Source organism: Lepidothrix coronata, unplaced genomic scaffold (assembly GCF_001604755.1).
Source record: "Lepidothrix coronata isolate B3197 unplaced genomic scaffold, Lepidothrix_coronata-1.0 Scaffold12, whole genome shotgun sequence".
NCBI lineage: Eukaryota > Metazoa > Chordata > Aves > Passeriformes > Pipridae > Lepidothrix > Lepidothrix coronata.
The window spans coordinates 1,270,685-1,287,846 of record NW_016690192.1 but is presented as its reverse complement, the minus strand read 5'-3'; the positions used below and the strand labels follow the sequence as shown (position 1 = coordinate 1,287,846).

General features: G+C 38.9%; 1 protein-coding gene across 4 annotated transcripts in view; it reads left to right on the top strand.

Moving 5' to 3' along the window:
* LOC108492771 (BEN domain-containing protein 5-like) overlaps nucleotides 1-17,162 on the top strand; it is a 922,669-nt gene that overhangs the window by 227,107 nt on the left and 678,400 nt on the right. For all 4 annotated transcript variants that reach the window (XM_017805436.1, XM_017805435.1, XM_017805434.1 and 1 more), the window contains exon 4: nucleotides 409-503. In XM_017805436.1, the coding sequence (XP_017660925.1) occupies nucleotides 409-503 (95 nt within the window). The remainder of the gene's footprint in view (nucleotides 1-408; nucleotides 504-17,162) is intronic.

Sequence of the window (17,162 nt, the reverse complement as noted above, 5' to 3'; positions counted from 1 at the left end):
CTAGGATTCTATGGAGCAGTTAGAAGATTTTCATGAGGACTGATACCCCATCTCCCAGCTTTCCACCAACCTCTATAATGTTCACTGCAGCAAACTGGACTTGCTGTACTGTTTTCAGATCTGAGCAGCCTATTTCTTTATGTGGCTAGGATGCCTACTGAAAAATCAACATACTAAATTAAAAACATACATTTCATGTGCATCAATGCAGTGTAAAACAACGCAGACAATTTAAATACTTGGAACAGGCAGGATATTGATCTATTGAGAGTAACAATAATTCATGACACACATCTGTTTTATATATTATCTCTGTATATTCTTATGCAGCTGGTATAGGCAGCACACATAGAAATTCTTTGAGATTTTATACCTGATCTCTTTTCTTTTACTTTTTTTCCCCCCCAGAGAGTAATTTTCAATGTTGTCAACTTCAGTAAAACAAAAAGCCTCTATAGAGATGGGATGGCTCCGATGGTGAAATCCACCAGCAGACCAAAATGGTAAGTTTTACTCTCAGAGACTTGCTTTATGAGATAAAAGGGTTGTACTTGACACTTGTAGCAAAGCCCCTGTGGCTTAGGGGCACCTTTACATAAGAGTATGAGAAATTTGATCCTGCAGCATTGTGAGCACAGGCTCTCTTTGGAGCAGATGGGTAGTGTGAATTCTGGAGGCCCCTTCCAGCCTTGCTGCTATGGTGTGTTGTAGTGCCTGGTTTCAAGTAGCATCACTGAATTGAAGTCCATTCAAGCAAACTGAACAGTCAAGGCTTGGGCCAAACTGTTTTTCAGTGACTGTCCAACGGTGAGGACAGTCCCTGTCGCAGTTTTGGGCTGTATCAGCTGACAGTCTGCCCCAAAAAGCTTGCAAACAGTTTGGGAGATGGACTGGTGGCTGGACTGGTTCTGAGAGGCTGCTTGGAATTGCTCTCCCTGTTTTGGGGTGGTTGGAGTGTGATGGAGGAACGTGAGCTCTGCCATGTGAGTTGACCTCACGTGAGTGAGCAGTGCTTGGTCTGAGACAGAAGGAGGCCAAACAACCTCCTCATAAGCTCTATAATAAATACAAAATGGAAAGGCATGTGCATATTAAACACGTGAATACCCATATAGATGGTACATTTTCTCAAAGCAAATGTAATGAAACCTCTCCTGTGAATAATAATATGTAAATCTGGTGAGTCCGAATGCGTGCAGGACTCCCAAGAATTATATGATTTGCCTTTGCCAGGAGACTTGTTTGAATATGGATAGTGAGGTTAGGCCAGAAGTGTACAGCAAGGGATTCTTGTCAGCCTTCACAGCTGCTGCTTTTTATTGGTTAATTAAGAATACATTTAATCAAGCTGGACATTGCCTGAGCCTTACAAATATATCTTTCTTAAATGCTTCAACCGCCACAAAATTTCCACTCACAAGATGTTAACTTTTGGTGGTCATAAGACCGTTGTTATTGTGTGGCTTCCTCTTCATGTGACCAGCAGAATGGATATTTGGCTTTTTGTCTAGGTGTTAAGGTCATGTGGACAGAAGAGCTGTCTCTCAGTACAGTTAGTGGATTGAGTCAATTCCAGCTCGATAGGAACATGTAATAACATTGAAAATTAATTAAAAAAATCCATTGCGTTTAGTGTTTTGGTAGCAAAAGTCATGTTAATTGTGTTTACCACTTAACTTCAGAAAAATCTTTTGGGGCATTGCAGGGCCACATTTATCAAGCATACTTTAATCATCTTTCAGAACCTTTTCCTTCTCTCACTGGGGTCTGGTATTTGCAGCTAAGTATATTGTGTTTTAACTTCATCTATAAATCAGATATTGCTTTCATACAAATTTTATACCTTACTTTGGTTTCAAATTAAAGTGTAAATCTTACAAAACAATGCAAAATGGACTTATTTTTTTAGAACATATAGGCTTCTCACTATTTTTAAAACAGATTTCTCTTCCATTTCCCCGGAGATCTATTTATTTTTGTGTTTTATATTTTTAGAGGTTGTATTTTGCTCCCATGAAAGCGAGGAATGAATAACATTGCCTGGAGCCAGGCACAGTGTAGGCAGCAGGTGCTGAGCAGCTTCCTTTTAGAGGGCTACTACCATACTTTAATCCTGTTTCAAAAATTCGAGATGTAATTTTTTTTTCTTTAAAAAGATGATTATTCTATTAAGATATATATTTTTTTCTAATAGTCTGCATATGAAAACATCTTGCTCTACTTTGAAGGTGCACATTAATTCCTACTGTTATCAGGGACCTTAGTGATATTGGGGTCTGCTCAGTATAATTTTCTGTCTTGACATTAATAGGATTCGGGCATGTGTTTTCCAAGTGGGAAAACATACATATTATTTTTGGGTATGCGAGTTCTATTAGGGCTGTCTTCCATTTGGATTATGCCTTTCACAGTTACCTCTGTATCTGTTTCCATGGCATTCTAGTGAAACCTGTAAACAAAATTTTCTCCTCCTCTGTTTGCTGAAAGAGGATTTGCTGGTCCTTGCAGGTGCTAATGCAGCACCCAGGTGGTTGTGGGCCTTCAACACCAACAGGGCAATATCCAACTGCATGGATTTGATCCCCTCTGATGTTTTGGATATATTAGTCTTGTGAGCAGTACTGAATCATTCAATGCTGCCAAAGTGCTGAGCTTTACACGAGGGTGGGAAGGTGTGGAAGGAAACTATTGAAACTCTCCACCTTATATTGGGATTTATGTCAGCGTAGCAGTTTAGTGGACATAATGTAATTAAATTAGAGGATGATATATTCGTTACAAAAAGCTGAAGAAACGCTAAATGTTTTAAAATCAAGTTAAAAAGGATGATTACCAGAAGCCATGGGCTCCAAATAGTCTGTAGGTCAGCCTTCATTTCTGAACTCCTCTGTATGAAATATTTGAGGAGTTTATTATTGTGCCTGCCTGTGGAGACACGTGTTCCATACCTAAATTACCCAACTTCCTCTGGCCATGCTGATAGATGCGATTCTGTGTCACACATAACCAGTCCACTCCCCCTTTTATATAATCAAGTTTGAGTTTTAGAGGGATAAAGTGTCCTTTTTGCATTTGAGAGATGTAGGAACACCACTCCTCTTAATAACAGATACCCAAGCCTGAGTTACACCCTTTTGATTTATATGAGAACGTTCCCACTGCATTCAGGCTAGAATTTGACCATATTGCTCACAAACCCCTGCATATCAACAGTAGATTGGCCTCCAGAGACTGAATTTTAATGCTTGTTTTGAATGTGGTTATGCAAACATGGCTCCAAGCTCTGCAACGTTTTGTGAGTTTGATTCTTGACTGTGGAACAAATCGCTGCCAAGTGCTCTTGAAGTAGAGAGTGTGTCAAACAGAGAGCAACGTTTTTGACCTGTATTCTCTTGCCCTGTGGGGTAAGATCTTTAAATGCAGACAGCATCAAGGTTCAGCTCAGTGTTACTGATGTAAATGGAGTATATCACTGTCATCAAAGCACTCTGTGTGGACACAGATGTTCTGCTGTTGACATATTCTTCTCTTTTGAAGTAAGGCCAAACGTTTCCAGTAATGAGCTACTGGAAAAGAGGAAGCAGTATGTTGAAGGATAGGGAAAAAACAGGTTTCATGGTAAAGAAAAAAAGATTAAAAAAAAAAAAAAAAAAAAAAAACCCCTGAAAAATAAATTCTGATTAAAATTATATAGGTTGTCCCCATACATGGTCACGAACACTGAATAGTGCAGGGTTGTGTCTGTTGTATCAGTCAAATTTCACTACACTGAATCACAGCTCATATATAGAAATACAGCATTGTGTCACACAATGTGATATCAGTTGCTTTCCACAGCAAATTGGACAAGGTGAAATTCGAGATTTTATTACAAACCAAGGGAATGGTCCATCTTTGGTCACTTTAGCACTTTGCTTGAAATTAGCTGGTTGTTCAGATATATTGCACTGAGATTTTAGAGAATTAGTGGGGTTTTTAAAATAAAAAATTAATATATATAATATATAAAAACTCAATATCATGGAGACCTGTTCAGATTTGCCTTTGTTTTTTTTTCTGTCTGTTCAGTAGAAGTGAAAAATTTGAAGGGAGGTGGATCTGAGGACATTAAATTTTTGCTATGTTTGTGGACTTTGTACTATAATCTTATTTTTCTTTCGGGCTTCATTTAAGTGCAACATTATTTTGTTGCAGTTTCTTAATCACGAGTTCACACTAAAAGCTCTGTCTTTGGAAGGTGTAAGTAAAGCCTACCATGTGGCCTAGCAGTGGAAGCCCATCCAGGTACATATACCATACTATTATATTGATTGCGTGAAGTTTTACAAGTTTCTCAAAGTTAAATAGAAGAGTGAGTTGTTCGAGAGGCAGCAGATTTTCCAAATGATGAAGTGAGCAAATATTCCCTTTGGGCAGAGAGCAGCTATAACTCTTGATTATTCAGTGTGAGCATTGCCTCATTGGGGACATTAGTTTTTCAAATTGTGCTAATCTTTTAAAAGTAACAACTGGCCACTCATCACCTTAGGTATTTCAGCAAGATCATGTGCAAAACTCTAATTAGTATTTATAGAACAGCAACTCCTCCCAGTAGAATAGTAGCAGTAGCTGGCAAATATCTGGTTGACACCTGTTAAGTCTTCAGACATCCATTGTATTTTATTCTGCATTTCAAATGAGCAGAGAGCAGTAGGTGAAGTCCCCATAATTAAGGGATAAAGGATAATAAATAACACGGCTCTCGAGTGGATGAACACGAGGTTAAAGGCTGTTCTGCAGTTGCGATGCTGTGTTTCAGGAAGTGTTTGTTTGTAAGTAATAATGCTAGCTAAAATATTATGGAGCCTTCAGTACAGGAGCGAGGATTTATGTCTAGATTTACATGTGTTTTGTTTATAATGTCAGATTTCAAACTGCTTCTTGGCAAAGCAGCTGCTTTCTTCCCTGTCTTTTATCTCGCTCGGCACTGATGGCTTTTAACTGGATAGCACCCTTCCCCAGCAAGCACTCTGCTACCTCTGTTGCTATAACATCTACTGTTAAATACTCACAACACATTGCTTCTGAAGTGGTTTTCTTTTCCAGTAAACCTGGAAGTAGAGAAAAACTTCTGGGTAATTAATTCAAATTTGAATCTGTATGTATCTTGGTAAATATTGTCATGATGAGGAATTTTGGTAGACATCAAGAAAAGCAATGTAAGTTTTATGAACAATACTCCCATATGTTCCATTCATCAGAAGGGGACAAGTCTGAGAAAATCTGAATTTTGAGTAGCTAAAATGTGTTGCTTCTTGCCAAGTTTCTTTAACATTTGTGTCTACAATGCAGTGTTACAATCACTACCATGTCTACCAGGCTGCATTATACATTCAGAGACTTTCAGCAGCATTTTTAGTATGTATTTATATATCTTTAGCCATAAGATAAGCTGTTTGTGAAATGAGCTGTCATTTGTGGTGAAACAGTTTGAGAATAAAGAACTAAATATATATATAGTTTGCTAATCTGAAGGACTATAAGTTCTTACTATGAAATATGGAGTGGGCTAGGGTTGGTGATAACATCACCTGAATTTAGGTAAAGAAGATGAACAAGCTGTTATCATTGCCTGATTCCTTCCTTGGCCTATTTTAAAACTTTGGCTACTTTCTGAAATTTGCTTCTTTGCCAGTTTCATAATGTAATATGTGCTTGCTCTTGCTTTCCTAAGGGATGTGTGAGAATGCTTTTGGAGGTTCAGAAATATGTCCCATGGCAGAGCTGTGTGCTGGTGCAGCCTTTGCCAGGTGCAGCTCTGGCTCCTCAGAGCTGCTCCCTCCCTCATCCCAGCACAGCTCTGCACAGGAGCACCAGCCTGGCAGCTGGCCCAGGTTAAAACTAAACTTTCAAAGAAGGGCAAGAGGACTTGGTCTTGGTCTGGGTCATCACAGAGATCCAAAATCAGCTTTATAGGTCCTACTGGAGGTTAAGGGGGATGGGAATCAGTGGCTGAAGCAGGGCTATGGAAGGGGGATAGCAGCTGCCAAGAAAATGCCTAGAGAATTTTCTGTGGAACCACAGCCTCCATTTCAATAACTTGTAGCATTTTATTTGGAGAAAACAGGGAGAAAGATGTTGCAGTGTCGACCTTTTGAAATCCCCCATTGAGTGAAAAGGAGTAGTTTTGTTTTGGTCTTAGTGTAGCTCTTTAGAAGAAAATAAGATCTTTTTAGACAGTTTTGAGGTTGGCGTGTATTTTAAAGTGAAATAACTGCCTCTGAAGTCAATCCCTGGGTAAATTAATGTTTGTGTGAATCTTGTGAAATAACAAGAGACACAGATCTAACCACTCTGCAAACCTATAAAAGAAACACATTCCCTTTCCCAGTTCAGCAAAGGTAGGTATTCTTTGGAATATAGAGTAGGTTACATATTACTGTTATCAACATCAGCTTTTGTGGAAATGGACAAGAGGTTATATTCTGCTGAAACAAAGTATGAGTCAGGTCCCATAACTAATGTGCTTATTGTGTAGACTAAATGGGATTTGTGGCAAGAAAGTAAGTTACATTTTATTGGAGGGATACTTCAGTGAAAATTCAGGATGCATGGAATTATGGTGGAGAAAATTAATAACAAGGAAATTAAATTAATATAGAAGAAAGCAAATGAATTTTAGGATTCAAAAATAATGAAGAAGGTCCAAAAGACTGCTAAGCCATCATTTAAAAACTCTAGCTGTTTTATATGTATGTGTGTGTTTCCTCATCATTTATCTGACTGATCTTCTATAAATCAATTTATTTAGATTACAGCAGAGTCAAAAGGCCCCAGTCAGGATCAAGACTTATTGTGCTTAGTGCTGTGGAAACATATAAACAGACAAAGTCCTTTCTCAAAGTTGTGAAAATTTTATGATTGATTTCAGTAAGAGCAAAGTTAGGCCAATACTGAGCACTTCTGAAAATTCCATCCTTAAAGATTTATTCCAAGCAGTAACTGTTTAAAAAATGACATACTGCTTACATAAGAGTCTAAATATTTGATGGTTATAGTATTTACATCTAAAACACCAGAGGCTATGTGCTTTAATACCTCAATCTGTTTCCCATATACTCTGTCAACATGAGTTCCCTGCATTGATTGAGGGCACTCTGTGATCCCTAAGGTTGTATTCATGAAAGGTTACCCCTGGTACTACTTTATTCATGAAAGGTTTGAGGCACATAGGAAACAAATGGGGTTCTTCCCACTAGGTGCCTTTTGGTCATCTATAAATACTTAATTACTGGGGTGCTGATGAGGAATTCAAGATCTTAAAAATGTACAGTTGTGTAAAAATAGTTCCCCCATCGCCAGAAATTTGCAGTTGGGAGATTTTGTGGCAGTTTAAAACAACTGAATTGCAGGTTTTTCCTACTACAGTCCATGGTATTGAGTTTAATAGCTGCAAAATATGACCAGAGCTGTGCATTATATCTCATCCTGAAACAGGTCATTCTCTTTCCTCAGGTGATGGGCATTTGGTGGAACTGATTGCATGAAAAGTGTTCACAGAACTGGGTCCCTAACCTTGGCAGGTTTAAAAAAAAAAAGTACATAAAATTGAAGCTTTTTTTACCCAAAATGAGTCTGTAAGTTAGATAAATATGGGCAGCACTGAGCTCAAAGCAGAGTCAAACTACCAAGAGGACATTGCAGCTTTTCATTGCAATTTTATACTTTGGACTAATGGAGCGAAGCAGAATGAAAATCACCTCTGTTAAGAATGGCATTTATCAGCTGTAAGTACTTAGTAGTAAGAGCCCTACACAGACAAAGCTGAGTGTCACCAAGAAATGTACTTGAAAATCAGACTGTTAACACAAGACTACACAAATAAGAGCCAAAAACTGTAATCAGAAAATGTAACATCTCTTTAAGAATGTTTTAATGGTCTGAAGGGTGCTAGACAAGTCGAATTTAACAAGATGTAATAACCTATGACATAATATAATTGAGAATGCACCAGGACGCAGCACAGTCAGGTTAAATTTTGGCTTTCCTTCACTTAGCCTTGCAACTTTAAAGATCTTTCAACATAGGGTTTTAAAAATACATAGTACTGTTTAAATTTACATATGACATAAAAGCATAGGATGTGCAATACATCAGAAGTACAATTCTAACTAAAGTTAGGGCTGAAACATCCAGTGTAATATTTTGAAATGTTTTTTTGAATCATTCACAACAACATTTTATTCATTTGCTGTCAAGAAACAATATTGAATGCAGAGGAAAAGGTAAGGGGAACTATTCATTGTGAACTTCTGACAGTTATCAGGCCTTATATTTGAAGTGCCACGGTTAAAGTCAAAGCAATGAGTTCAATTTCTCTTTTAATAGAAGATAAAATAGAAGACAAAATCAGTTTGCCGTACTGTGGAAACTGAGAAAATAAGCAGTAAATAAGTATGGCAGGTGATAATGAAGGAACAGAACATTAAAATAATAGGTGCTGTATCTTGAACTTTGTCTCATGAGATTCAATAGCTGTATACAAACCTAGAAGATAAATCCCCAATTTTTATGCTGTGATTACTAGGGATAAGTTATGAATTAACTTCTGTATGATATGGCACAAGTTTGAGAGAATTAAAATTTAATGATAATAGAATAGGGATAAGATCTTTCCTGCATCTTTAGATGCTGAGGCAGTGGCTAAAGTTTGTTTTTCCAACTACTTCAAGTAGGATTATTGAATTCTAGCTTGAAAGTGAAACTTCATCTTCCTGCTTCACTATATTAAACATCTCTGAGATTGAAAACCTAGCAAGAGCTCTCCTAGTGTGATTAGAAAGTATCCAATATATTTTGGCAGCAAATACTAATTCCAGTCGTTCTGTCTAGTACTGCTCAGGCAGCACGAGGATAACTGGCTGTCAGATGCTTTGGGTAATGGAAAGGTGAGGCTCCAGGCTCTCTGTGGAAAGCTGGCAGCTTTGCTGACAGTTCCCTGCCTCTGGAAAATGAGAGTGCTGCTGAGGAGGGGACGGGCTGTGCTGGGCAGCGCTGGTTCTTGGCTGGAATAGCATCCCTTTGGAAACAGTGAGTCCTTAGTGCAGGTTTGAACGAGACAGCGCCTTCATCACCCCACTCAGACGCTCAGGTGTCCCTGCACATGTCCTCCCCGCTGCTGAGCAGGTCTGCTGGTGGGCTGCAGGGCTGCTCTTTGTCTGCCCCAGCTCTCAGGGCATCCGGCAGCTGGTCTGGAGAGTCTCCCCAGCACCTGTGATGGCATTCCCCGGCTGGGAGTTGCCCACAGCACCGTCACGCAGACGGGGGGCAGGTGAGCTGTGCAGGTGCCCCCCTCAGGGTGCTGTCCCTGCCACAGGTGTGCAGGTGGTTCAAATCAGCCCCTCGTGCCGGCCCCTCTCCCCCCCAGCCGCCGAGGGCTCTGAGGCAGGAGGGGAGTGCTGCGTGTCCTGGCCAGCAAGGGATTTTACAGCTCCTAAACCCCAGTGGCATGTGAGTTCTTACCCGATTTTTATCTTTTAACAATGAGGCGTGTGTTGTAATTATTAAAACTGATGACAGAGAAGCCACAAAATATTTATTTCAGCTGAACTGCTTTGTTTGAAAGAAGGTGCCCCGTGTGTGCCCAGGCTGTGGTGGGGCTGTGCCCCGCCCTGGGGCCGCCTCCCCTCAGGGGCTGCCTGTGCTCCCTTGTGCTGCTCAGGGTCTGCTTTGTGCAGTTTTCCAGACTTATTCTTTAGTTTTTCCCATTCTGTGCTCTTGTACAGTCACCATCAATGCTTCCAAGCCTGGAGGGAAAATGGGATGCTGGTGGAGAGAGGGCGTGGGCCTTGCCGGGTGCCCTGTCCCCTCAGAGGTGCCCACAGGGGTGGGAGCAGGTTGGGGGTCTTTGCTCAGGTGCTGTTTGCCCACAAACACTGTGGCCAAAGGAGCTGTGTTATGAGAAGCCCAGTAGTGAAAAGAAAGTGTCCTCTCAGCACCTCAAGAATTAGGTTTTCACTAGGGATTGGCTGTAAATTTGTTAAGGACTTGTGCTGGGTAGCTGGACTTGGAGTGAAATGGTTTCAAATGGCAAAATTAGTAACTTCCTTAATAGAGAATTGCTGTTGAGAGTGAGGAAGGAAATGGTGTTTCTGTTTGATTTTTGTTTGAAGACATGACCATTGTTCAGCCTTTTTCAGGTGCTGCTGTAAAAAATACTGTATTTATTCGGTGGAGAATTTCTTGGAATAGCTTATTGGAAGTGTGTGATACTCTTTAGCAAATTTATAGGAAGGACCATTTCAGCTCAAGATAGAGAAGAGATTCAACTTAAAAGGATAGATCTACCATAGAAAGAGATCGAGGAACATCCAAGTTAAAATAACATACTGTGCCTTTTAGTAGTTGATAAAATCCTCTCCTAATATTTTTCTCAGTGTATTTAAAAAGCACCAGTATCTCATAGTTTTGAGACCAGCAGGGATATAATAATTTAGCTTTGATAAGGGAAATAATTTTTCCCCATCTGCTCCTGTACTGAATAGTTTGATGTTCTTATGGTTGTTTTTTTAAATGCCATTCAGTCAATGAAGGGGAGTCATGCAGCATGTGTATTTTTGTGTGTAGCACTTTTTTATTAAACATAATTCCCTGGGCTCTCCCGGGGGACTGTCACTACCCTGGGGGTGCTGGTGGAAAGAATTGTGATGCAAATCCTGCCCGGAAAGCGTTTGGCTTGTTTCTACTCTGTGAACTTGAGGAATGACTCAGCCAGGGGAAAAGTGTGGCTGCAGGTGCAATCAGAAGGGCTTTACCTTCAGGAGTAGCTTCTGTAGCCTAAAAGCAAAGCAAGTTAAGATAAGTAGGGAAGGAAACATATTCAGATTCACTGGGTGTTAACTCCTGCAGGGAAAAGTCTGATTCTTTCTTTAAAAGGAGGAAAGAAGGGGAAATAACTGTTTGTGCACCAGGTGAAATGAAGGGGAATTGATTTAGGTAGGAATCATGGATATAAATATAGTTTTCTGTATAAGTTAAGAAAAAAAGCCTTGTGCTCTATGGCACGTTCCTCAAGAATATGTGGTTATATTAACTGTTACATTTCTGTCTGAAATCAGGTGATTTAAAACTAGAAAATTACTTGCAATCTGAGAGCGATCACCTGGAGGACATTTCCACAACAGTGGAAATTTCCCTCCCGGTGTGAGATACCTGTACATCAGAAGTTGGCATCTGCTGTCTGTGTGGCTGCAGTCTTTGACAAGAGTCTCACAGTACAGTGAAAATGAGCAGAGCATTCTGGATTTGTCATTTCTAATACTCATCAACTTGTTTCTGTGTGCTTTGAAAGTACAGAAACCAATAACCTAGATGAATCATAAATGTCTGGGGTGGGTGTGTGCGTGCATGTTTGTATGGGGGATGCTCCTTCAGTTTGATTTGCTTTCCTTTTATTTTGGCATTGAATTCCAAGTTTGCACGAAGAGACTGGGCTTCAAAAATGTACCTGAATAGAGGAAGTGAAAGAGGGGATCCAAATGGCAAGAAAACAGTAGCCCAGAGTGAAATGTGTGACTGTGTCTGAGGCCTCTGGATACTGAAATTACAGAAGGAAATAAATTATGTGTTGACTGCATGTTCTTCTATATAGAAAAGTAACAGTCAACTTAACCATAACCAAGGATAGGAAACTGTATTTTAGTTCTTAACAGATGCTGCACAATAGAATAGAGTGTTTGCATTCACAGTACTGCCACTGTGTGGTTTCCCCTGAAATTCTGCAGGTAAGGAAAGCCGTTCTCTAACAAACTACCAAGACACTCAAAGCAGTTTGTGGATGCAGGAAGGAGAGTGATGGTAGTGAAAATGGCATGGATGCATTTCAAAAGGTTTGCTCTTTTATTTTTCGTTTTAATTTCAGTTTGCCTTTCTTGAAGGAGGGATTTTCATGCTTGAAAAGTTTCTGCCTTCCAAAGATAGGTTTTCAGCCCAGTCTGGCATTTCAATACCTTAATATTTACAGTTGAAACTGAAGGTTTTTATTCTTTGTTTCAAAAATTAGTACACAATTTTAGGTTCAAACCAAACTTGTTATTAGAGCTTCTTTTTAATGTTTTAGTTCTTTGAAAGTACAGTGCAGTGAGATAAAGATACATGCACTGACAGAACCTGCTGCTAACATAAATAAATGCTGTTTGTGGCTTTAATTTAACTTGTAATTATAAAAAGCTATTTCTCTTGAAGCCACCAAAAATGTGAATTAATGTTTAGAAAACCTTCTGGTAAGTGAAGCTGAGATACTTTATAGCAGATGCACAACATTTACAAGTATCACTAATATGATCTGCCTGACAGCGTGAGCCACATGCACGAGAAGTTAATGGTCACTAATGCCTCAATAAAAGCTGTTTATTGGAATATATTTTTTAAGATTCACCTTTAAGTACAGATACTTGATATTTTGAGTTTGACTTTCAAAATGTGCTTCTGTACTCACTTCTCATGTTGGTATCCAAACATTTTTGCTTTGAGAGGGAGTTATAAACAATTTAAAATATCACAAAACACTCTGATGCTAAATTACAGAATACAGTTATTTAAGTCAAGCTTAAAAAATATAAAAATATAATTTAGGTCAATTTTATTAAACTATAGATATATAATATATATATATTTTTACTGCTCTAGTGGTAAATGAGACTTGAACCTCACGAGTTTTTGAACAGTACTCATTTTTTACCTTCACTCTCTTCAAGACTGCTGAATATCTTCCCTCTGAGTTTCAAAAGAAACAGCTGTGGTTTTGAAAGGACAGTCAATTACTCTTTTTTTCTGTATATGACTCTAACATAGTGAAACTTCTCTTAATTTTTTTTTTTTTGTCATATCGAAATGTGGCTATATATGCCAGAGTCAGAAAATCTGGAATCTAACGATGAACTGCTGTATCTTTGACATTGTTTGACTTCTCCCGTTTCATGTTGGGTTTCCTTGAATGTGAGACATGAACAGAAAAACTGTGCCTTGAAAGCAAGCCTGCTGCAGACAGGAAAATTCAGCAGCATCCAGAAGGTAGTCATGTATTCAGTTGCAAAATAATAATCTAATTGTGAAGATTTTAATTGCAGAGGAGGAAACTTTTTATTCAGTAAAGAAGAGGTCTATGAGAAATAGAGAATGGGGGGGAAAAAGAAAAGACAGGTGCTTCAAATGATGGCACCACACTCGGAGTGCTCAACAGGCAATCCCGTCACTGCTCCCCAGTGCAACAGCTAATGGTGGCCTAGGATGTGGGTGCAGATGAACACAAATGCCTTGGATGGATAAAGTGAAAGTCAACTGAGGCAGAAGGAGAGCTTTAAAAGCAACTAATGAGACCTTGATAGTCTGTGGAGAGTTAGGGTAATTCTGCTTAAATTTTTGGGGTATAGAGTGTGAGAAGGCTGATCTCAGGACTTAGGCCAGCTCAGCCAAAGTGGTTATAATGTTTTGCTCAGAGTCCCATCCCAAGATAGGAGATCTAACTAGTGTTTATTATCACATTTTACAGGAGGAGAGATAAAGGAGAGGATAATAGATTTTTTTTTTTTCTTTTCCAAGGTCATTGTAAGGATCAGCTTAGGAGCAACCTCAGAACTTATTTTATTTTATTTGCTTCTCAGTTAACTGATCTGAAAGCAGTAAAAATCTACTACCAAATTTACTGCATTCTACTGTTACATTATTACTCTAAAATTTCATGCAATACATAGCCTGGCTTGTAAGCAGCTCCAGCTTGGGGTTTGGTATTTACTTATTTTGATGTTTTTTTTCCAGAGATTTTATTTTTTAAACTCTTGGGGAAAGCTTGAAAGTTTCCAGGCCTTCAGACTGCAGAAAATGATTTGCTTTTTTTTTCCAAAAGCATACTACTGGTCCTAGTGGGATTTAGCATACCTTTTTAGTTATATAGGAATATTTATAATCACTTATAATCAGAGAGCTGGAATTTGCCTCTCACAATATTTATATAAGCTATCTGCTGCTAGATTGCTGAAAAAGAAATCACCCTTCATCACCTCAGAATACTTGCATAACTTTATGTTTTAAAGCTGCCTAAAAATATACCCAGAAGCTCCAAAGGAAGCAACAGAAAGGCTTCCCATAAGCTCCAGGACAATTAAACTCAGTGCTCCCTTCTAAATAAACCATGTGCTGGGTCAGGAGAGCCAGCAAGAGGCAACCTCTTTGGACCCACTGTTTGCACAATATTCTGCTGTGGACCTGCCCAGGTTTGGAAGCTTTGCCTCAGCTCTAACTGCCTAGAAAACCTGCACATAGTTTTAATTTAGCTTTTAGAAGTTTTCCAACAAAGTTTGAACCGCTGAAATGAAGGTTCCTAACACAAAGGTTGCCATACCCTTTGTCGAAATGGTGCCCTTATAATGTGGCATATTAAATATTTAACATAGTTTGCAGCAGATAAAAAGCAATTTTGTTTAATTTTTCCTTAATATTAATGCTATCATGCACCTTAATCCTTTCATTATAATAAAAATTTGTTCAAACTCATTCTTATTAAACATTTTCTAATTTATAATGATATGGATGTTTTGCTTCTGATTCTAATAAGGCCAAAATGCCATTGTAAAGAAAAAAGGTGAGAGCTGGGAGGGGGAGTCTTCACTGGTGTATAGAGAAGAATCACAGGCTAGAAAAATAACTTTATTATTTTGCTCAAGGACACCAAAGCCAGTGCCTATCTCTCAAGTAATCCAGCTCCAAGTTTTGGGTCAGTTGCCAAGGAATGAAACGGAATACCTGCAAAACACTCAATGAAACGACCTGGAAAATAATTTATAGAAAGGTTGCCAGTCACTTCTGAGTGAGGACCATTCTTCCATCTGTATCTCTGAACTGCAGAGGAAAAAAAAAAAAAGAAATTCCTGGATTGAAAATAGTTTCAAATCAACTCTTCTCTGCATCCCAGAGCAAAAATGTAGTCTGCAATTATTTATGATGCTAATTAAAGACATATTCCTCCAAACACTTACTGCTAATAGATTTACTGGAGGCCGTAAGCCCTTGATACAACAGCAAATGTTTTCCATAACCATCCAGCTGCATTCAAAGACAGCCTAAAGGTGTGCTGTGGATGTGAAGAATTGAAAATAAACAATTTTAAGGCGATTGTTTAGCATTTGAATATAGTTAGGCAATACTATGCTTAGTCCAAATACGTGGCGTGGGTTCAGTAATTGCAGTAAAACTACAGCTGGCAACCAGGGTGACTGTGGGCCATTCTTGTACTGGGTCCAGTATCTCTGGGTTGTTTTTTAAATCTTTTGTTTATTCTTGTTTTCCTTCTTTCTCTCCTCTAATTCTAATTTGTGCACAAACAAAAGGACATTGACACATTTAAACCTGTATTTTTTTATTATTATGCAGCTTTTCTTTCCTCATGGAATGACTCTTTTTAATTTACAATGTCCACAGCCCTTCAGTTGCACAGAAAAAATATTGCTAATTTGCTTGTATGCAAAGAACTTTATGGCTTCTGTGGCAGATGCACTTTTTAGAAAACAAATAGTTTCCTTTAAATATTAAGCTGCTTAAAACAGTCTTTGCATAATTCTTAGGTCTGCTGAATCCCATGTTGGTTGGTTTTCTGAGCCAGTATAACTCATGTGCAGAATAATTATATAGATATTTCTGTTCAGAAAGAATGAACTTGCAAGATAAAGAACTGAGTGTGGTAGCTGTGGGGTTTGTGAATATAATAGGTCAGTACTTGTTTTCACATCAGCGTAAATCTGGAGAAACCTTTGGATTTAGCAGGGGCCATTTTAGATTTACATCCCTGTAAGATAGGATCCTTACCTCTGCTTCATTATATTATAGCAGAATGTGGTCTCAATCGGGTGAAGCCCTTTGCTTAATTTTGAAAGTTTGATTGAAGTCAAAGTTGAGCACAAATTTTGGTGCCTTGATGGATATCCAGGCTTCTCCTCTCAAATGCCAGCAATGCACAGGTGCTCATCAACTGCACACCCCACTTGCTTCTATTCTATGCACCCGTGGGAGGACTGGCTGGCTGAGGTCACTCTAAAGGCAGAGATGGGATGGTAGGTAAAGCCAAACACCCCAAGAATGGGAAAGGTCTTTTATTTTAGAAAATACTTCTCGATCATGTGCTTCTTGTGGCATATAAAAAGCCTTTATTCCTTCACTGACCAGCTGGAAGGCTCTGTTCTCTTCTCTCCTTCCACACCTGCCAAGGTATGTTTTTAGTACTCTTCAGCTGTACCAGCCTCTGATGATACTGTTGTGCTGCTTTCCTGGGGTCCCCAGAAAACACAGAGGAGTTCAAGGTTTAGTCTTACAGGCTGAACAGCACTGATATTTGTCTTAGAAGTTGCCGTGTACCTTGGCCCAAGATAACAAGCTGAGACAGACTTGTGTGATGGTTCCCAAATCCTGTGGTCATGAGTAGTGAGGTTCCAGCTGAAAGAAGACAGTTTCTCAGCAGGGTTTGCATTTTGATCTCTTTTACTGGAGCAGATTAGAAGAGTGACGAATCTTGTACCGTCCTTCATACAGAAATGGAAAACTTCTGTTAGCAACTGTGGTGAAAATCAGTAATAGATAAGAAGAGAGAACAGAAAGCAAAAAAGAGATTTGTAATAGTAGGAGAAGCTCTAAGAGAAAGAAGAAAATATCCTAGAAAATAATCAGCCCTAAGCATGATACAAACCAGAACACCTGCCTCTGTGGAATTGCATATTTATCGTATAGGATCCATTGCAGTCTCTCATGAAGGATAGCTATATTCTCTCTGAAATCAAGAGGGGAATTCTCTTTCCAAGTTCTGAGAAAAAAAACAAAAACAACAAACAACTACTATGCCCTTCATCTAAGTGGGAAATGCAAAGAACAACTTGTAGTACCTATTGATAAAGCTTCTGAAGGTAATTACCTTGTGTCAGAAATACTAAGGAATTCCTCAGTCATACCTGTGACTTTGAAATAATATATTAGCAAGCAACTTAATGAGACAAGCCTAGAATTCCCATGCTGCATTTGTGTTGTTTAAGTACTCAAAAATTCTTGGCTACAAGATATGTTGTCCTGAATAGTCTTGCAAGGGAACTGGCAGAGGTCTTGCTATGTAGATGATTTGCTGGAACACTGCAGAGTGGGATGTA